Below are 23,066 nucleotides of genomic sequence, written 5' to 3'. Positions count from 1 at the left end.
GCATAATATCCTCTATTTCCATCCACGTCGTTGCAAATGGCAAGATTTCTTTTTCTTTTCTTTTCTTTTCTTTCTTTCCTTCTTTTTTTTTCTTTTTGATGGCTAAGTACTTAAAACCAACCAACCAACCAACCAACCAACCAACCAACCAACAAACCAACCAAAAAAGCAGAAACAGATCCAAGAATACAGAGAACAAGCTGATTGTTGCCAGAAGGGAGGGAGGTGGGGGAATGGGCAAAATAGGGGAAGAGGAGTGGAAAGTACTTACAGGCTTCCAGTTACACAATGAATAAGTTATGGGACTGAAAGTCAGCATAGAGAATATAGGCAATAGTATTGGAATAGTGACATATGGTGACAGATGGGAGCTACGCTTGCAGTGAGCATAGTGTCATGGTATAGACTTATTAAATCACAATGTTTGACACCTGAAGTTAATGTAATATTGTGTGTCAACTACATTTCAAAAAATTATTGAGGTATAATTGATATACAACTACTACATCCATTTAAAGAAAACAGTTTGATGAGGGATGCCTGGGTGGCTCAGTGGTTTAGCACCTGCCTTCAGCCCAGGGCATGATCCTGGAGTCTCAGGATGGAGTCCCACATCAGGCTCCCCGCATGGAGCCTGCTTTCCCTCTGCCTGTGTCTCTGCCTCTCTCTCTCTCTCTCTCTGTGTCTCTCATGAATAAACAAATAAAATCTTTAAAAAATAATAAGTTTGATGAGAATTGACTTGTGTACAACCTCTATTTAACTTCCACTCCAATCAATACATAGAACATTCCTATCATCCCTAAAAGTTTCCTTGAGCCAGTTTGTATACAACCCTTCTTCTGCCCTTGGCTTCATGCAAGCACTGGTGAGGATTTTTTGTCATTATAGATTCATTTGAATTTTCTATAAATAGAATCATACTAAGCATCATGATTTTTAGATTCAAACATGTTGTTACATGTGTTCGTAGTTCATTCTTGTTTTTCTCCATTGTTGTTTTCTATTCTTCCATTAGTATGGGTATACCATGTTTTGTTTCTCTGTTGGTTTATTGATAGATATTCATGTTTTCCCTCCAGTTTTTGGATGTTGTGAATAAAGCTACTGTGAACATTTAAATAAACATTTTTGTGTGGACATACATATTCATTTCTTTTGGGGAGGAGTAAAAACGTTAGCTCCGAAGGCAAGTATATATTTAACTTTTGAGAGAGGGAGAATGTGTGTGCATGTTTGTGAGTGGGAGGGGGGCGGACAGGGAGAGAGGGACAGAAGCACACTCTCTGGTGGCAACTGTGTAGTGAGTCCAATGCAAGACTCAGTCCCCAGAGCCTGTGATCATGACCCCAGCTGAAACCAAGAGCCAAGGGCCAACACTCAACTCACTGAGTCAACCAGGTGCTCCTATCATTTTATATTTTTACCAAGTCATGATCCCAGAGTCCTGGGATCTAGTCCTGCATTGGGCTCCTTGCAGGGAGCCAGCCTACTTCTCCCTCTGTCTATGTCTCTGCCTCTCTCTCTGTCTCTCATGAATAAATAAGATCTTTTAAAAAAAATTGTAAAGCTGGTACAGGAAGTTCCTTTATGTCTAGCACCCACTTCCTCTATTGTTAACACCTTACATTATTATGGTATATTTGTCACAATTCATAAGCCAGTATTAATACATTTTTAATGTATTAAATTTTATTTAGATTTCTTTTGTTTTTACCTGATGTCCTTCTTCTGTTCCAGGATCCCATCCAGGACCTTATACGTTTGTAACCATGTGTCTTTTGGCTCCTCTTAGCTGTGAGAGTTTCTCAGACCTTTTTTCGGTTTTTGGGTATTTTGTTTTGTTTTGTTTTGTTTTTATCACCTTGATAGTTTAAAGAAATATTGGTCAGGTCTTTTGTAGTAAGTGCCTTGACTTGGAATTTGTTTGATTTTTTTTTCAAATTAGATTGGAGTTATGGTTTTGGGAAAGGAAGAACTCAGAGAACAATTGCCATTTTCACTATAGCGTCTCTCATCATGACTTATCACTGTTTCATGTTGACCTTGATCATCTCACTGAGGGAACATTTGTTAAATTTCACCACTGCAAAGTTACTCTCCCCTCAGTCCCTTTCCAAACTATTCTTTTTCAGGAAGTTACTATGCACAGATTATACTTAAGGAGTGGGGAGTTATGTTGACATAAATTATTACATATCTACATAAATTATTTGGGGTTCTTCTGCATGAGAGATTTGTCTCCTCTTCCCCATTTTATTTATTTACTGGCTATTTATTTATATCTACATGAACTCATAGATTTTTATTTATATGTTGGGTTATTTATTTTGTGGCTCACATTGTTCTAGTTTTGGCCACTTGGTACTCTTTCAGTTGGCTCCTGTGTCCCTTTTTTACATATTCATTGTATATATTTAAAAAATGTTTTTATCACTTCCTTATTTTCCGGCACTCTAAAACGCCGTGTAGGTTCATTTTGTATATTTTCAGTCATAGTCCTAGAATTTTCCATTTCTCCAGGGATCCCTGGTTCCTTTTATTACTGAATAGCATTAGAAAGCAAGAGGTGGGTGTAGGTGTGCTTAGTGCTATGGGGATATGTTGCTCCTGAGTCCTGTCAGCTGACAGAACAAGGAAATATGTGCGTTGTACTGTGCATATACATATCTACACATTTTTCTCTGTGTCTGCCATCTGTACCCATCTTAAGCCAAACCTGAATTTATACTGATGTCTCCAATTCTGATCTATTACCATATGTATCATTCACACCTCCACCTCTTCTTACCTGTAAACTCACATATTAAAATTTCTTTCCAAAGATTCCCTTTCTATAAACCTTAGTGGCTTTAATGATATACTTTTTTTAATCCTCAGAAACCTTAATTTCTTCTGGAAACTAAGTAGTAATTGTGAGCTATCTGTTGTACCAGCATTCTTTAGATGTGCAAATTTATGAATATATTTCATACTTTTTAGAGGATATGCCTTTTTTCTCTTTTTTAAACAATTTAAATTTAATTAACATATGGTATATTATTAGTTTCAGAGGTAGAGTTCAGTGATTCATCAGTCTTATATAGTACCCAGTACCCATTATACTATGTGCCCTCTTTAATGTCCTTCACCCAGTTACCCCATCACCCCAGAATATGCCTTTTTCAATTTTCTTCTTTTTTAAACAAGATTTTATTTATTTATTTATGAGAGACGCAGAGAGAGAGGCAGAGACATAGGTAGAGGGAGAAGCTGACTCCCTGCGGGAGCCTGATGCAGGACCCATTCTGTGACCCCAGGATCACAACCTGAGCCAAAGGCAGATGCTCAACCACTGAGTCACCCAAGCGTCTTCTTTTTCAATTTTCTAACGTAGCAGTAACACAACCAAATATATTTTAGTTTCTCTAATAAGAAGCTAAATGTAGATAAACCTATGCTTGGTATTTAATATTTCAGTATTTTATCTTATTTGGAAATGATCTAGAAATTTAATTGTAAGCAGAAAGCATTAGAGGTCTCTGGAAAAAGATAAGACATAGCTTTCTTGACATAAGAAGAGTCATTTTAGGCTCCCTGCCATCTTGTGATCTGAGCCTGACCAACACTACTGGCCCAAAGCACCTTTCTTGCAGAACTTCCTGGAATAGGTAGAAATTGCATAAGAATAGACTTCAGCAGTCTGAAATAATTTTAAGGGAACAAAAGAATGCAAGAAGAAACAGCCAGTATTAGGCCAGGAGATAGCCTAATCATATCAGGAACAATAAATCAGTGGTAAAACTTCCAGAGCTGGTTCAGAGGTAAAGATCTCCCTGAAGCACATTCCTGAGCTATCTTTGCAGGATTTAAACTCCTTTGAGCACCTGATCTGGTCCACCAGATCCTGGACCAACTCAAGGCAGAGAATTGATGGTGTTGAGCTTTGTGGGCTCTCGTGACTTCAATCCAACTCCAGTTTTATGCTGAATTCCCCCCATTGCTCAAGCCCCTTCACGAATATGTATGCAACCTTACCTTAAAATTTTCCCAGTTGTGCTATTCTGGGAGACACTGCTACCTTGGAAAATAACCCTAATGTCCTCCTTCACTTATAAGATCGTTCCTTTCCCTATTCTTTGGTTTGGTTGTATGTTTTGGCTCAGAAAGGGGAACCCAGTTCTGGGTAACATAATGACTCTCCAGAGTTTAATTTAACTTAGCCAAACTCTAAGGTTTTAAGTTACCAAAAAGATTTGGGGGAAACATTTAAGAACAAACAAGAAGACAACAAATATTACTGAAAACTTCATTTATAAGCTTTCATCTTGCTTTCATCTATTTAATTCACTTGTTCTTAACAATCATTTTTAGATTACCTATAAAATTTTTATTAAACATTAGACAAAATCAGCCATTATCCCAAGTTATTATTTTTTTGGTTGACAGATCTTTTAGGACTTTAAAGCTAGTAAACTGAGGTGGAATAAAAGCTTTATATTTAATGCTGATAACTTTAAAGATACATCTCTTTTAATTAAACCATCAGCCTTAAACTAGCTTTCATAGTGAATATTTTCCTGCATCACTTGAATACACAATACACAATATACAAACTGTATTTGAATTAGTTTCTATTATATTTCTGATAATTTTTATGAATACTAATTTATATAATCTCTTGTTTAAACCAATCAACCAATTAAACAGAATTCTTTCACAATGAATTTTGACAGTACCATCCAGAGGTAAAAAAATTTCACACATCTGCTGTCACCAACTAGATGCCAACACCTGACCTTTAACTGCCCACCGGCTTGCACTCAATAACCTTTGTCCCACATTATTCCTTAAATTCTTCTTTCTGGCTCATCCCCCCCACCCCACCCCCCATTCATCCCTTAACTCAGGGCAAATGGAAAGCAAAATTGCCCCTCCAGCAATAGCGACTGTCCTGACAAGACCTCCAGCCAGATCAGGCCACCCAGACCAGTTTGAACTAAACCCCTGACCTTGCCTACAAAGGTAGACCTTGAAGTGACCTCTAGATTGACTTATGATTGCCTTTCGCTAATTATAATGAGATAAAGGAGGAGCACAAGCCTCATTTACATAATACACAGTATGTCCCACAGTACATTTCCTTAAGGTGCATGTGTGACTTAATGCTTGCCTCTGCATAGGATGACAAAGCTTCTCCATCTAAATATTCATCCTAACCCCAAATAAAAAGAACCCATCCACCTTTACTCCGAGAGGCTTTGGAAGTTATTTTCCGTGCTGCCTAAAGTTTTATTTGTGTGACAACTCAACCTGCGGTGCGGTTTCTGACTCACCAAGGAGCAAACTCATGGTGGTTTGGTTACACTACCACACATATATAGACACATATGAACGTACAGATGCAAACAGAGACCTTACAGCTTTTGTTTGACATTTAAAGCCAGGAAATAAAATAGGTACAAAATTCACTAGTTATAAAAGAAGTTGGCCCCAAATTACTTTCTCTTGTAGACAGAATAAGTTAACTTTACTTGTCTGGATATATAAAACTTTTTAAATTTAATATGTGTGGAGAAGATTTTTAAGATTAGTATTTGTCTCTGGAATTAATCTTGAGGAGGCTGTGCTAGAGTTTGGGCACAAGAGCCCTTTTAGTAGTTTTTATTTTAAAAAGGCCTTTTTTTCCTTTTGCCCCCTACTGTTTCAGACAGTTGGGGGCTATGTTTATATTTCAAAGATATGACAAGATTTATAACTTAAAGAGACAGGGAAAGAAGGGTGAGTTCCTCCAAGAAGGTCTTTGCTTTCCTAAGGCAAATAATTTAACAGTCTTTGAGATAACAGATGTTTTGCAATTGGAAAAAGGAATGGGTTAATTGTGAATTGCTTTTAGAACTGACTTTTGCTTTGCAAAAGGTTTGTAAGATAAGGACAGTTACTCTCAATTCCTCAAAAAATTAGATTGTAATTTAAGTAACATAAGTTGATCCACCTATCCAAGTACATTGTCTTCAATTTGCTTCCTTTCCTCTGGATATAAAGTTGTAATTTTAAGTATTTCTGGCAGTACTGAGTAACTCTCCTTTGGTGCAAGAGGGGTCTCCAAAGAGGGTGCAAAGGATCCTAACTTCCCAAGATTCAGGGTCACTTGCAAAGAAAGCCAGAAGGAACTGATAACCTGTATGTCCTAAGCAGACAAAAAGCCAAGCCCTTTTATGTAAAATAAGACAATCACTATCCCTGGAAAGAAAAAGATCAATCAATAACCAATTGGTCTGGATTTGGATGGGAAGAGACAATTTGAAATTTTATATTCCTCTTTAGATTGGACACTATAGACAGAAATTCAGAGGAACAGATTCTGGTAAGAATTTTCACCTTTCACTGCCTTCTGCCAGTTTTTCCAGGATCCTCTCTTTAGGCTCTGCTTTTGTCTCTTTCTCTCTGTCTGTGTCTCTCATGAATAAATAAATTAAATCTTAAAAAAAAAGTTCACTTCAGACCCCAATGCTGCCCCCAAATTTGTTCAATAACAAGTAAATTCAAACATATAATTGTCTTTATTAATTAATTCATGAATCATGCAGCACCTTTCCTGCAGGTAGAAGGGAACTCCAAAGGGCTGCAAAGAAGGAAAGGTTCTTAAAGGCAGGACAAAGAAATCATAAACATAAAAAAAGGGTTATTTCAGGGGAAGTCATCTTCATTTGGGGAACTTTTATGTGAATTGGGGGATAGAGAAGGTCCATGTGACAGATTACTTACTTCGTTGGTTCTGATCAGAAAATTCCTGACTGGCCAGGGAAGACTACTTTTCTGGGGAAGGCTATAACAGTCCCCTAATACTGTTAGGTATTAAGTAAGCCCCAAATTGGTGACTTGGCCTAAGTGACACCATTTTGGGCCTGTGGTTTTCTTTTTAACACTATGGAAGATGGGGCTGGGGAGATTCGAATCATATCAGAGACTCAACTTGCCATTACTGGCTCAGAAGTTCAGAACATGGCACTTGGGCATATGGATTGTGTTGAGTGAAAGGCACTTGAAAGACAGCAAATACAAGAAAAACACTCATCTTCCTTCTTTTTCTTAAAAGGAGATGAGATTCCTATATGAAAGATGTTCTCTTTATGCCAGAAGGCAAACACATTCTGATCTTCAAGGATAGGAAGTTTAGATCAAGAGAATTCTATACAAGTCATCCTTGTTAAAATAATTCTGATCTTGCTTCAGCCTGCCCACATAGTTGAGTCACTTTCCCACAATTGTCTCCCTTTGTTCAACCTAAAGTAAAAGCAAGTTGGTTTCAGCAACTTCTTTGAGTCTTGATCCCTTATGAAGGCTCCTAGGGCATGAAAATCTTTTAAATAAATTTTTTATGTGGGGCGCCTGGGTAGCCCAGTTGGTTAAGTGTATGCCTTTGGCTCAGGTCATGATCCCAGAGTCCTGAGATTGAGCCTTTTGTAAGGTTCCCTGCTCAGTGGGGAGTCTACTTCTCCTTCTTCCTCTGCCCCTCCCTGTGCTCAGGCTCTCTGGGAGAATGGATTTATAGAGAAGCAAGGATAGAGCAAGAGACCACTATGTGTCTATGGCAATAATCTGTGCAAGAGATGATGGGGGCTTGAACCAGGGCAAAAGTAGAAGAGATAAATGGATTGGATTTTGGATGCTTTGAAGTGTACTACCAGTTATCTGATTAGGGGGGTTAAAGGGAAAGCCAAATATAAGTAGACTGTCAGGACTGATATGCCCTCACATACCTCACAATTGGGAGGAACTTTAAATGGCTTAAGAGAAAATTTCATGTCTTGAAACTAGAGAAAAGTGTCTAAAGGTTGCCACATGAGAATTTAGTTTTGGCAGTTAAAGAATTGGTTCTCTATCCTAAATCTGCAGCCAATATTTCTTTATTTTCCAATTCACCTGTCTTTCTACAGTCTCTGGGTTTTCATTATTTCCCAATTTCAGCTGGCCTATGTCTCAGTTCTTTCTCCCATTCTACATTCATCACCAGGTGGGATACTAAAAAAAAAAAAAAAAAAAAAGAGACAGTTACTGTTGCCAGGGAAAAGAATGAAGAATAGTTAAAAACAATAGCCCTGTATTCTATTCATCAGCTTGGTTTTAAGAGGACTGAAGACCTCTACATACTGAAATAAGCACGTTATTTTAAGAAACAGAATATTGCTCTATTACTCTTAGTAGTGAAGACACTTTGTTTTATATTTAATCCTTCCTGGGTCTGGAATCAAATAATTATGATTGCAAGACTTAGATAAATGATGAAAGTCAAGTTACATTTTTTTAAAATGCTGAACACTGGTACAAATAACATACTATATTAATAAGTGAAAAGCATCAGCGCCCATTCTCAGCAAGTACTATCTCTTCTTTCATTCTAAGGTGGAGTTCATTTTGGCTCAAAACACTGCAGGTTAGATTGCTGTTATCCAGGAGCTGTAAATACTTGTGTAACGTAATTATCTTTCTTTTCTTTCTTTTCTTTTCTTTTCTTTCTTTTTCTTTTCTTTTCTTTTCTTTTCTTTTCTTTTCTTTTCTTTCTTTCTCTTTCTTTCTTTCTTTCTTTCTTTCTTTCTTTCTTTCTTTCTTTCCTCTCTCTCTTTCTTTTTTCTCTCTCTTTCTTTCTTTCTCTGTTTGGATGGCTTTTTTTTCCTTAACCACAAAAAAAGCCCTCTGATTGCTTCCTGATCTTACAGGCTTCACATAACTTAAAAACCTCATTCAACAAACATTTGGTGTCCAGTGTAAGACAGCATGCTTGATGCCAGCCAAGGGAGGACTACCAAGGCGTACAAGAGACAGGATGCAGCTCCCTCTCTTTCTACTTAAGAATCTGTGTGAAATGCACCAGCCGAGCATCCACTTGGCAGTTGGCACTGCCTGTCCTGCGTTGGCCCTTAGACATCAAGTACCTCGCTGCTGCAACTGCGGCATGCGCTCAACCGGTTTAATTCTCAAAGTCCTATCCTAAGGTGGAAAATGCAGAATTCCATTTAATTTTCACTTGTAAAGGGGAGACGCTAAGGAAGGCACATTGGAGTTTGCCGCCTGAGGTGCCTGCTGAAGGGTTTCCGTCCTCCGGGGCCCGAAAGGCTGACCTACTCCAGCACCTGCTCCCCGGGGCAACCCACACTGGCCTCCCCGCTCGAGGTCTACCCGCCCGCTGAGCACCGACCAATAGGCGCGCCCCGATTCCGCGGCGGGGCGGGGCCTCGAGCCTGGGCTTCGGGGACCCGCCCCCCGTACGTGGCCTGCGTGCGTGACGCCGGGCGGCGCGAGGCGGTTTCCGCAGCGTGTGGCGCCCCCCGGCGGCAGCGAGGACTCCGCGTGACGGCGGCACGGGCGCGCCTGCGATGGAGCCGCAGACACCGGCGGGAACAGCCGGGGACCCCGTCGCTCGGCCGCCTGAGGACGAGGGGCGGCGGGAGGGCCGCACAGCGCCGGCGGAGGCTTCCCTGGGCGCCGCGACGGACGGCGCCTGTGCCGACGCGCTGTGGGAGCTGCCGGTGGAGCCCGCCCAGCGGAGGCCCCAGTGCAGCCGCTGCAGGTGACCGCGGGGCGGGGCGGGGCGGGGCGGGGCGGGGCGGGGCCGGGTGGGGGGCGGGGACCTGGCCCGGCGGCGGCCTCGGGAGGAGGCTGCAGCGCCCGCGTCCGGGGAGGCGGCGGCTCCGGCTCCGGCTCCGCCCCGCCCCGCCCCGCCCCGGGGAGCGCCGCCTCCGGGGCCGCCGCCGGTGACCTTGGGGTCGCTCTGGAAAATTGCGGGGACAGCCCTTTAGTAAGAAGCCGTTTATCCAGGTTCAGGAGTAGTTAGCCTCACTTCCTGCAAGACACTGAGCCTGTCGTGGGATGAGCCCACTCGAGTTCGCGGTCAAGAAAGTTTAGGAGTCAGAAAAGTAAGGGGTAATGACCATCTTTAAAGTAGCTAACACTGCTCGAGTGACATAGTCCTCTCACAGTAAAAAAAGGTAAAAAATAATTAGAAATCAGGGGCGCCTGGGGGCTCAGCCGGTGAAGCGCCTGCCTTCGGCTCAGGTCAGGATCTCAGGGTCCTGGGATCGAGTCCTGCATCCGGCTCCCCTCCGGGAGCCTGTTTCTCCCTCTACCTCTCCCCCTGCTTGTGCGCTCTCTCTCTCTCTCTCTCTGATTGATAGATAAATGAATAAATAAGTAGTCTTTAAAAAAAAATTAGGGACGCCTGGGTAGCTCAGTAGTTGAGCTTCTGCCTTCGTCTCAGGTACCGGGCCACCTGCTCAGCCAGGAACCGGCTTCTCCTTCTGCCACTCTCCCTGTTTGTGCTCTTTCTCTCTGTCAAATGAATACATAAAATCTTAAAAAAAAAAAAAAAATTAGAGAACAGCGACAGTCAAAATGACTTTTGAAATCTGAGTTCACTTGGAAGTATTTATTGAGCATCTGTATCGTTCCAGGCATCTGTATTGTGCTAGGTCGTGAGAATGCGGGCATCAATAAAACACACCGCCTCTGCCCTCGTTGGGACGCTTACAGTCTGATGAAGACACAGTGTATTAAGCAGGCAACAGCAGCTAACATTGAAGGCTCACAGTATGCCCAGTTGTTACAGTACCTTTCAGGATTGGTCATTGTGCTGCTGCTCTTCAGGGTGCTAGTGTATTTCAGGGTGGTGAGGATTGCTTCCCCTTGCCTGTTTACAGCTCATGCTGTTTAGATATACAGTTCTCTCTACCCTGTGGTTGTTCAGGATCATTTTGTTTGATTGCTGAAGGTCTTCATCTATCACCTATCTCTCTTCAGGCTGCAATTTAAACCCTTAGGTGGTGTCTCTGCTTCCTCACCTGGGAATAGCTCTGCGGTGTGTCATCATGCCCTACACTGCCCTGACATGGCTCTTCTCAAAGTCAACCCCCTGAGATGAAATCCAGTGGATCCTTTTCTGTTCACTTTAAAAAAAATATTCTATTTATTTATTCATGAGAGACAAGAGAAAGGCAGAGACATAGGCAGAGGGAGAAGCAGGCCCCCCTCAGGAAGCCTGATGTGGGACTTGGTCCCAGGACCCTGGGATCACGACCTGAGCCAAAGGCAGATGCTCAACCACTCAGCCACCCAGGTGCCCCTGTTTACTTTTTACTAGACCTGTTGGCAGCAGTCTGCAATTAGATACTGACTTCTTGAAACGTCGTGTGTCTCTGGCTTCCCTGTGTTTTGTTTTATTTTATTTTATTTTATTTTATTTTATTTTATTTTACTTTATTTTATTTATTTTTATTTTTTATTTTTTTAAAAAGATTTATTTATTTATTCATGACAGACATAGAGAAAGAGAGAGAGGCAGAGACGCAGGCAGAGGGAGAAGCAGGCTCCATGCCGGGAGCCTGACGTGGGACTCGATCCCAGGACTCCAGAATCGCACCCTGGGCCAAAGGCAGGTGCCAAACTGCTGCGCCACCCAGGGATTCCCCTTCCCTGTGGTTTATCTGACTTGTCTGTCCTAGTCTTCTTTGCTTGTTTCACTCAAACTCTAAATGCTGGGCTTCCTCAGCTCCTGATTCTGGATTCTCTTCTCTTCTCACCCCCCTCATTTTTCACAGGTGATCTTCCCAGTTTTCATGGGTAAATTATCACCTCTACCCCAGTACTTCTAGCCCAGTCATTTGCCCTGAGCCCCAGACCTATGCATTCATTTAACCAGTGTTTATTGAAGGCTTTGGTGATTCTTGGTTATACAGTGGAATTTGTGCCCTTATGGGATGTTCAGTCTGTTACTGGATACAGATATAAACCAGCAACCAACTGTGTAGTTACAGAATGAAAAACAAAAACAACAAACTAACTAGCAATGAAGCAGAAGAATGGGATTCTGTGACAGAAATAGGAAGCTGTCAGGAAATATTTCTGAGGAGATAATTGAAATATATATACTGAGAGTTGAAAGATGAGAAGGATCCAGTCAGGAGAAACGCATTCTGAGAAGGAGAGAAGGACAGACTGGTTTAATGTCTTTACTTGACTACTTGGAGTATCTGACCTTGGACATTTTGACCTTTTCCCAGGATTGGTTTGTAAGAGCTCAGAGGAAGAGATCTTGAGTGTAAGGATCTTTTTATATTGTATTATTGAGAGTAGACACTCAATACAGATAGACTTTGGAGGAGAATGAATAATATGTGTTTAGTAGGAACTGTGTATAATTTTTTCTTAAAAGATTTTATTTTATTTTTTTTTAATTTTTTAATTTATTTATGATAGTCACAGAGAGAGAGAGAGAGAGAGAGAGAGAGGCAGAGACACAGGCAGAGGGAGAAGCAGGCTCCATGCACCGGGAGCCCGACGTGGGATTCGATCCCGGGTCTCCAGGATCGCGCCCCGGGCCAAAGGCAGGCGCCAAACCGCTGCGCCACCCACGGATCCCCTTAAAAGATTTTATTTATTTATTCATGAGGGACACAGAGAGAGGCAGAGACATAGGCAGAGGGAGAAGCAGGCTCCCTGCAGGAAGCCTGATGTGGGACTCATCCCAGATCCCGGGATCACAATCTGAGCCAAAGGTAGATGCTCAACCACTGACCCATCCAGATGCCCGGGACTGCATAGTTGAACAGAAAGGGTATGTGAATACAGTTTATTTAAACAAGTTCCCTAAAAGTGTTAGGAGAACCACTTAACAATGATGCAAAGGTATCTCAATAGGATGCTGATAGAAAAGTATTTCAAGTATAAATGCAAGGCTAAATTATCATGCCAGCTTTATCATGTAGTTTTTAGTCTATTCAGAATTGCTCATTATAAATGCTGTATATAGTTTTTTATAAAGAAGATTAGTCTCCTACATTTAGCGAAGATTTATAGTTTTTCTAATCCACTGCCCTACCCCCTAATAGACTTTATTTTTTAAAGAAGTCTTAGATTCACAGCAAAATTTCATGGAAGGAGCAGAGATCTCCTATACATCCTCTGCCCCCACCTCTAGGTAACTTCGCCCATTATCAGCATCCCCTGCCAGGGGGGTACATTTGCTAAATTGGATGAATGTCATTGTAACTCAATGTCTGTAGTTTTACATTAGGGTTTACCCCTGGTGTTGTATATATTTTGATTTTGGACAACTTTATAATAACACTTTATAATATCCACTATTATGGTATAATACAGAGTATTTTTATTGCCCTAAAAGTTCTTTTTGCCTTTTCATTCCTCCTTAAAGCGTAAGGCTTTAACCTAATCTGCCTTTTTTTTTTTGTTTTTTTTTAAGATTTTATTTATTTATTCATGAGAGACACAGAGAGAGAGGCAGAGACACAGGCAGAGGGAGAAGCAGGCTTCATACAGGGATCCCCATGTGGAACTGGATCCTGGGATCACACCCTAGGCCAAAGGCAGGCACTAAACCGCTGAGCCACCCAGGGATCCCCCCAATCTGTTTTTTAAAAAATAAAAATGATGTGGATATTAGCTTGTTTTCAGTTACATTTAGTTAATATTTTAGGATTATGATTCATTCCAACAATTCTGCATTTTGCTTTTTCTGGTGAAATTTTACACCTTTTAAAAACTCTTCTCTGCCTTGGCATAGTATGTATTTTGCTTGTTTTAATTGGTTAGATTACAGTTCTAGAAATCAGAGAATACTTAGGTGTTGTTAGTGAAATATGACTAATTGATGGCTCTTTATATTTTATTTCATTAAGCTCTTGGAATTTTACTGCCCTGGGTGAACTTACCTACATTTATGCTTATAATAGTTTTTAAAACTAAAATGCATTTTTAAAAAAAGATTTTATTTATTTATTAATGAGAGATAGAGAGAGAGAAGCAGAGACACAGGCAGAGGGAGAAGCAGGCCCCCTGCAAGGAGCCTGACGTGGGACTCGATCCCGGGGACTCCGGGATCAGGTCTTGGGCCTAAGGCAGGTGCTTAAACTGCTGAGCCACCCAGGGAGCCCCTGAAATGCATTCTTATATTTGGGTGACCAGCAAATATCAATTATTTGGCCATTTACTTAAAACAGTATTCCTTTCTCTAAACATGTAACTGTCATAGCCTAGGGAGTTCCAAAAATTGGTTTTATTCAGCCAGTCCAAACAGTTTAACTTTAGAGCAGAGGCTTGCTAGTTGGAAGTATAAGATCTCTTCAACATGAACAGGATATTTAAAAAAAATCCCAAACTGGTTTGTTATTGCTAGATACATATTTTATTAGAAGTGTGTTCCTGTTGAGTAAACAGAATGTACAGGTGTACAGAGTATAGAAAAGAGTGTGTTTAGAGAGCTTGTTGGAAAGGAAGGAGAGGAGATAGCTATAGAGGTTAGTGGTGGTTGCATTGGGAAGGGCCAGGTAATCTGTGTTAGGGAGGTTAAGAAGAATTCAGCCAAATGTATTAGAATCCACCAAACTAAGCCCTGGAGTATTTTTAATATTTGAATGGTTGTCACAAGTGTGATTTCATCAGGTGACTTTTAGCTATAATAATTTCTATTTTATTAAAAAACACAGACTGATTTGTGATATAGTGGTAAAGTCTTGACTGAGAAGAGTTCGAGCCTCATTCTAGTAAAGAAGTGAGACATCTTAATTATACTTTTATATCTTCTATAATTACTGCCATGAGCCTGAGGATAAGAGTTAGAAATCACTGACAAATCATTGATCCTTAGAATAATGGAATAATGTCAGACCACCCAGTATTTTTTAATTGAGGAAGGGAAACAGCAAGGGCTTGCACACCTACGAGGCCTAGGTATTTTATATGCAAGATTTTATTTTTCATGACAACAATTTTAGTGTTGGTTTTGTTGTTAGCTTTTATTTTTTATTTAAAAAATTTTTAAGAAGTTTTTTTGTTTAATCTCTATACCTCATGTGGGATTTGAAATCTCTATACCTCATGTGGGATTTGAACTCATGACCCAGAGATTAAGAGTCACACATTCCTCTGACTGAGCCAGCCAGGTGCCCCTATGGTTAAGTATGAAATTATGGAGTAGGTGCAACACCCAAAAAAAAAAAAAAAAAACAAAAAACAAAAAAAACAAAACCCAAATAATCAGATTAAAATGGGCAGAAGACCTAAATAGATATTTTTCCACAGAAGACATATGAATGGCCAACACACACATGAAAAGATGATCAAACCACTCATCAGGGAAATGCAAATCAAAAACCACAATGAAAGATACCACTTTATACCTTTCAGAAGGGGTAAAATTAAATTAAAAAGTTGCAAAATAGCAAGTATCAGTAAGGATGTGGAGAAAAGGAAACCCTGGTGCACTGCTGGTAGGAATGTAAATTTGTGCAGAAACTGGAAAACATGATGGGGGTTCCTCAAAAAATTAAAAACATAAATACCATCTGATCCAGTAATTCTATAACTGGATTCTTATGCAAAGGAAGTGAAAACCCTAATTTGAAAATATATATGCACCTCGTATCTGTTGCAGCATTATCTACAGTAGCCAAGTATGGAAACAACCAAAGGGTCTGTCAATTGAGAAAGGGATAAAGGATATATGGTGTGTGTACACATACATATGGTATGTATAGTGGAATAGAGAATCTTATATAGATTATATCTTATACAGATATAAGATATAGATAATCTTATATCTTATAAGTGGAATCTTATACAATATGTATATGTTTATATGTATTTGAAATAGAATATTACATGACCAAAAGAGACTGAAATCCTGCCATTTGCAACTACATGCATGGACATAGAGGATATAATGGCATGTGAAATAAATTAGACAGAAAGACAAATACCATATGTTTTCAGTACATGGAATCTAAAAAAACAAAACAAGTGGACAAAGAGATAAACAAAAAAACCCAGACTCTTAAATGCAGAGAACAAAATGGTGGTTGCCAGAGGGGAGGTTAAAGGGGGATGGGTGAAATAGGTGAAGGGGATTAAGAGGTACAGGCTTCCAGCTATAAAATAAATAAGTCATAGGGTTAAAAAGTACAGCATAGAAAATATAGTCAATAATATAATAATGTTGCATGGCGACAGATGGTGATTACACTTAATGAGCACTGAGTAATGTATAGAATTGTTGGATCATTATGTTGTACACCTGAAACTAGTAAAACATTGTATTTTAATCATACTTGAGTAAAACAAAAATTTAATGATGAGGAGGTAGAGGTAACAAGTAAGTAGCAGAGTTGGGTCTCCAGCTCCAGTCTGCCTGGCTCCTGGGCTCAGCAAGCATTTAACCTAGCTCCATGTTTGCTGCAAAAGTCTTATGATTTTGTTGGCAGAGTAGATAGATGTAGTCACTATCACTAGTTAAAGTGGAGCCACCAAGTCTGCAAGAGTAGCTCTGATTTTCATACTATGTATATATGTATGTATTTTTATTTTTTAAAAATATTTTATTTATTCATGGGGGGGGTGGGGCAGAGACACAAGCAGAGGGAGAAACAGTCTCCATGCAGGAAGCCTGACGTGGGACTCAATCCCAGGTCTCCAGGATCACATCTTGGACTGAAGGCGGCGCTAAACCGCTGAGCCACCCGGGCTGCCCATATGTATTTTTAAAGTAGGCTCCACCCTGGGGCTTGAACTCACAACCCTCATGCTGTACTGAGCCAGCCAGGCACCCTGATTTTCATATTTTTAAAACTTAAGTATGTTTACTTCAAGCTTAGTAACAAGATACCCCAGCTTTAGTGTTCTCTAGCTCCTTTTCTAAAAAAAAATTGAGGTGTAATTTGCACATAACATTATCTAAGTTTCAACTATGCATTGTGTGGATTTGATGCATTTTTATGATACAGTATGATTAGCACTGGTAGTGTTAGCTTTGGTCACATAATTATCCTTTTTTTTTTTTTTTTTTTTTTTTTTCTGGTGAGAAGATTTAAGATCTAGTCTCAGAAAATTTGAAGTATAGATGGTCCCTGCCTCACAATGGTTCATTTTAGGATTTTTTGACTTTATGGTGGTGTGGGTGCAGGAGCAATATGCATTCAATAGAAACAGTACTTTTGATTTTTGAAGTTTTGCATTCTCCTGGTCTAGTGACATGTAGTATGATACTTTCTCATGATGCTGGGTGGCAGCAGGGAACTACGTAGCCTGGAGAACAACAACCAATGCACTTAAAACCATTCTTTGCCCAGCCAGTCATTCGGTCTTTCACTTTCAGTACAATAATCCATAAGTTACATGAGATATTTAGCATTAGTAAAAATAGTCTTTGTTAGATGATTTTGCCCAACAGTAGATAAGTGTCCTGAGCATGTTTGAGCAACGTTGGCTAGGCTAAGCTATGATGTTTGGTAGGATAGGTGTATTAAATGTGTTGTGACTCAGGATATTTTCAACTTGATGCATTTATGAGGATGTGACCCTGTCATAAGTCGAGGGAGGTCTATATATCATACATTACTGTGACTATAATCACTATACTGTGTATTTGATTTTTAGATTTTTAGAACTTACTCATCTTCTAGTTCCTGGTTCATACCTTTTAGCAACATATAGCTCCTTGATTCCACATCTTAATCTTTCCTTATTCTTTAGGTTTGCATATTCTGGAGAAAAAGGTGGTGGGGATAAAATCATGAAAGAGGGACAGAGGGGAAACTGCAGATGTTTAAGAAGAATGCAAGAGCCACACACATTGGCAGCCAGCAGATATTTTGTTTTGAACTGGTGTTTTACATTTTTAAATTAGTTCTAACAGTTGAAAAACAAGACGTTTTATATATATAAAAAAATCCAGATTTCTGGCTTCTGTGAGAATAGGAAGATCTAGCAGCTCAGGGACCACCTTTTGGAGCAGTAATTGATTGAGCTGAGCATTGGTTATGACGTTGGGTCCGGTGTGATCTGTCCAGGGCACTGAAGCTCCTAGCTATTCCTGCTTGATTCATTCTTATTAACTACCTGCCCTTTGTAGGCATTTGCTTTTTGATTCTAGGTCTCATTTACCATTATGGCTGGTCTGCTTAAGCAGCAAAGTAAATCAGCCTACGAGTTTGGTAGGTACAAGTGAAAAATGATGATTCCCAAGGCAATTAGTTTAGGATATATTAAGAGTGTTGAACTGGTATCAGCAATTAGGTTTAGAAAACAAACTATTTTGGTAATTTAAAGTCACCTAATTCTTGATGATAATTTTTAGATTAAAATTTAGATAATTTAAAAATTTAATTCTTTGTTCATATCAAAAAAAAGTATCGTATTCCTAAGAGAAAAGTATTAAGTTAATATGTTCTTTCCTATTGGTTTAGAAAATATATTTATTCTTTGAAGTTGTTAATTTGTAATATATGTGGAAAGCTAACTGATTTACAGATTACTGTGCAAGCTAATCTTAATGTTCAAAGTTGAGCAAAGATGATATATGTCAAGAGGGATTTTTTTTCTTAATTAAGTCTCCAAAGAGGAGTGACCAATTTTAAAAACCACATTAGAGCTTTCTAAATGTTTGATTTATTTTCCCTAAGAAAAATAAGAATTATATCATTACCCTCCAATGGATAGAAGTTTTCTTCAAAGAACATCAAAGCACATTAATTTTTAAAGTACATTTGCCCAAAATTAATAATTCATTGTTATGTTCGTACTTATATAGTGAGAGAAAATATTCAGAAATAGTCTAGTCCAAAATTTGGTATCATTTAAAAGGGGTTCACAGGTTATAAAGTGCTCTTATGTACGTAATTTATTTAATACATGAGACAACTTTGTGATTTTAATAGTTATTCCCTTTTATAGACCCTCAAGGTGAGGGAACTAGTAAGGGGCAGACTGCTTTAGCTTTCCTACTTCTATTATTACACCACTTAATAAAGGATTGTAATAAAGGAAGCAAACAGTATAACTAACCTTGTTTTCCTGCTACATATAATAAATACTTCCAGTGAGGTGTTTATTTGTGGTCTTCAAATCCATAGATTCTTTTCTTTTTCCTTTTCTTTGGCTATTGTTATTTTGGGAAAGGAGATTTTTAATTACTATTTTTTTTTTTTTAAGGTTGAGCTTTTATTTCTTAAATCCTTTACTTGGCTAAGGTCAGCTTCTTATTTCTGTTGATAGGTCCTCATTTTTTCAGTCAGAATGGCAAATTTGAAGATATTACTGATAGGAATTTATTTTGTTTTCCCCTGTTTTTTGTTTTTTTTCCTTTCTTTTGGTTTTTCTCTGCTGGAAGCCTAATGGGAATGCTGTGGGAAAAAAAGCAGCAGTGAAATGAAGTAAATACAAGTCTTCTAGAGTTAGGGGGGAAAAAAAGAAAAGTTATAGGAGGAGTCTTTGGACTTTGCAAAGGTTGAGAGGGATTAGCCTGTGGGAGAAATATCTGACCTGTTCGTTTATGTAGACATGTTACTTGGCAGGCTACTCTCTCTTTCTTTTTTAAAAATTGTGCTAATATATGTATAACAATATTTACAATTTTTATGATTTTAACTGTATAACTCAGCATTATTAGATACATTCATAATATTGTATAATCATCACTACTATCTGTGCACCAGACTTTTTCATCATCTCTGACGTTAACTCTGTACCCATTAAATAATCATTTCCCATCCTCCATCCCCCCCAGCCCAGCCTCTGGTAACTTCTACTCTATTTCTATGAATTTTCTTTTTCCAGATCCTTTTTATATCATATAGTATTTATTTTTCTATGTCTAATATTTCACTTGGAATAATGTTTTCAAGTTCCATTCATATTATAGCTTATCAAAATTTCTTTCCTTTTTATGTTTGAATTGTACGTATATATCACTTTTGTTTATTGAGCATTTTTTTTTTTTTTTTTGCTTATCTATTATCCATTCACTTGTTGATGGACACTTGTGAATAGTGCTGCTATGAACATTGGTACGCCTGATTCTGTTCTAATTCCTGTTTTCAATTTTTTTGGTGGTATATACCTAGGAATAGAATTGCTGGGTAGCATAGTATTTCTGTGTTTGCCTTTTGGGGTATTTTCAAACTGTTTTCCAGCTCCTTTTCAAAAAAGCTTATTTGATTTTTAACATCTGGGTATGCTTATGTTTATTCCTTTCCTGGAGACTTTCCATGCTTGTATTTCAGGTGAAGAATGGAGTCCAGGCTCTAATGTGGCTTGCAAAGCCTTGCACATTTCTTCTTCATTATACCCTTCCCATACCCTCTTCTCCAGCTACCTGGAACTAATCCCCCAAAATATGTTTTTTTTGTGTTCTAATTCATGCCTTTGTTCTGTTATTCCCTTTGTATCAAATGCTGTTTCCTCATCCCTGGTGTCTGAGATGCTATTCTGTTTCAGGGTCCAGCTTAAATACCTGTCTTGCCTGTCTTCTAAGTTTGAATTATTTACTCTTCTGACTGTTTTTTCCATGATACTAGTGGATTCCTGTGGCTTAGCCTTTTCCTACTTCTTGTGTCTTTAACCGTATATTCGTAATTACTTGTAGACATTTTGAATTGAAGAGTTTAAAAAAATCTTTTCTTTTTTTAATTTTTATTTATTTATGATAGTCACAGAGAGAGAGAGAGGCAGAGACACAGGCAGAGGGAGAAGCAGGCTCCATGCACCGGGAGCCCGACGTGGGATTCGATCCCGGGTCTCCAGGACCGCGCCCTGGGCCAAAGGCAGGCGCTAAACCGCTGCGCCACCCAGGGATCCCTCAGCTCAGGTCTTGATCTCAGGGTTATGAGATCGAACCCTGTGTTTTGCTCTGCACTCAGCCTGGAGTCTGTTTGAGATTCTTTCTGTCCCTCTCACTCTGTCCCTCCGCCTTCTCACATATGCACGCATGCTCTCTCTCAAATTATAAATTAAAAAATTCTTCCTCTTTATCTTTTCCCTCCATTCTTTCCTCATTTTCTTCCCTTCTCTTCCTCTACCTTCTCCTTCCTCCTTTTCCCTTTTCTTCCCCTATTCTCCCTCTTTTTTTCCTCCTCCATGAAATATCATTATTATTATTTATGAAATTGGTCTATTTTGGAGTTAGTTAACTCTTTCCATGTTAGAGTAGTTTTTCTAGATTTAGAGATTAAGGGCAAGTAAATAATGTTACATGTATTGTGCTCACTATGTATTGTGGTCACTATAAATAAATTGCCTCATGATGGAGATTTTGTTATTCTGGGCTTTCCAAGGTATTCATTTTCCAACCACAAATAAACGTTACATTGATGAAAAACACTTTTTTAGGTACATCAAAATCAGTGACTTACTCCATAGCATTATTATAGTCCCTTAAGTATGTAAGCATCAGTAAATTAAACCTTATATTTTCTCTTTTATATCAAAGAAAATTCTCAGGTCTCTTGAGAGTCCTAATTTTATATAAAATTAGGAGGAATACTTCCTTAATGAATCAGCTATATAAGGATCTGTATTTTAAAATACAGTTTTTAGGTAAGGAAAAGAAGAAGAAAGAATAAACAAAATGAAGATGTTTTTAGTAATGTGATCTCTTAATTCTGTACTGTTCTTTGTAAAACATCTTTAATGAGGAAAGCTGGTCCTTGAGACTTTAGTATTTAACTGCGTGCTTGTCAGGGTGGACATTCATGCAGTTGACTTTCCTTGGCCAGTGGATAAGAAATAAAATTCTGTTACACACAGACCTTGAAGCTCACTTTGATAAATCATGTGGATATTCTTTATTCATTCAATCATTATTAGTTCAATATCCAGTTTCCAATAAATGTATAGGTTGGGCCATAGAAAATGATTGAGAGATTATCTCCTCCAAAATTTGTAGTCAACTGAGTGTGAGTGCAAATATATCTAAGTAATATTTAAGACAAATTATGAAATCATAAAATAAAAGTTTGCAGAGGAAAGAGTGATTTAATTTGCTACTAAGAAGGTTGTTTTGTTATTTTTGTATTTGTTTATGTTTCTATAAAAGAAAATAGAAAGTAAATAGTATGATAGCAATATAGATGATTACTTATGATTACTTAAGATTCTCAGTCTTAGCTGATTTGTCACTTTGTCATTGAAGTTTTGGTAGGGGCTTTATATAGCTGTTCTGTGTAGTCATTGGTCTGGACACAAGGCTTTGTTATCCAGGCATCTGGCTCTTCTTAAGGCTTCTTATATGTAATAAAATTTACTAAAAATTTTCTTGATTATAGTTTCTGTAGTTGGAACAAGCTTATCTCTAGGCCAGTGATTCCAAAGTTGATTACATACCACAGTTAGTTAAAAAGTTTAGGATGAAATTCTAATAGATATTTTTTCTATGGTTGTGTGTATTTATTGTATATTAATGTATGATGTGCCTCATAAACCATACACACACACACACACACAAAGATTTTAAAAAGGAAGAGGCAATGTTGAAATAAACCATTTAAAAATGTTTTGCATATTGTGATGGAGTCATGCTACCATTACCTGTTATTTTGAGGCATAATGTATATATATGGTGGGGTTCACTGTTAAAGGCAGTAAGATGTGAATCCACGTTCAACTAATCTTTATATTGCTTTTTAAAGTTACTGTCATAAACTAAAAAATGGAAGAACAGATAAATGAAACCAGGAGCAGGTTCTTTGAAAAGATCTACTTTTCCAAGAAGATCAACAAAATTGATCAGCCTCTAGCCAACCTCATAAAAAAGAGAGAGAGAGAGAGATAAGACTCAAACAAAATCACAAATGAAAGAGGAGAAATAACAACCAATACCAAAGAAATGCAAACAAGACTAAGAGAATATTATGAAAAATTATATGCCAAAAAATTGAACAACCTAGAAGTAATGGATAAATTTCTAGAAACATATACCTACCGAAAACTGAAGCAGGAAGAAGTAGAAAATTTGAACAGACCAGTTACCAGCAATGAAATCAAATCAGTAAACAAAAGCCCAGGAACAGATGGCTTCATAGGTTAATTCTCTCTAACATTTAAAGACAAGTTAGTACCTATTCTTCTCAACAATTCCAAAAAATAGAATAGGAAGGAAAACTTCTAAATTAATTCTGTGAAGCTAGCATTACCAAAACCAGCTAAAAATACTACCAAAAAAGAGAACTACAGGCCAATATGTCCGATGGACATAGATGCAGAAATCCTCAACAAAGTATTAGCAAACTGAATCCAATAATACATTA

The 23,066-nt window shown here is 38.5% G+C and overlaps 1 protein-coding gene across 4 annotated transcripts in view; it reads left to right on the top strand.

Annotated features, from left to right (window-relative positions):
* The first annotated feature begins 9,279 nt into the window (after positions 1–9,279).
* DTWD2 (DTW motif tRNA-uridine aminocarboxypropyltransferase 2) overlaps positions 9,280–23,066 on the top strand; it is a 106,913-nt gene continuing 93,126 nt past the window's right edge. For 2 of the 4 annotated variants that reach the window (XR_013387503.1, XM_077911302.1), the window contains exon 1: positions 9,284–9,550. Coding sequence is in view for 3 of the 4 variants with exons in the window: in XM_077911302.1 (XP_077767428.1) it covers positions 9,357–9,550 (194 nt within the window). In the remaining variant the exon portion in view is untranslated. Of the gene's footprint in view, positions 9,551–12,439; positions 12,590–23,066 lie in introns of those variants that run through there. The other 2 variants (XM_077911304.1, XM_077911303.1) reach the window with 2 other exon arrangements.

This window comes from Canis aureus, chromosome 10, assembly GCF_053574225.1.
Source record: "Canis aureus isolate CA01 chromosome 10, VMU_Caureus_v.1.0, whole genome shotgun sequence".
Taxonomy (NCBI): Eukaryota; Metazoa; Chordata; class Mammalia; order Carnivora; family Canidae; genus Canis; species Canis aureus.
The sequence above is the reverse complement of the archived record's forward strand: the minus strand, read 5'-3'. Positions and strand labels throughout refer to the sequence as shown.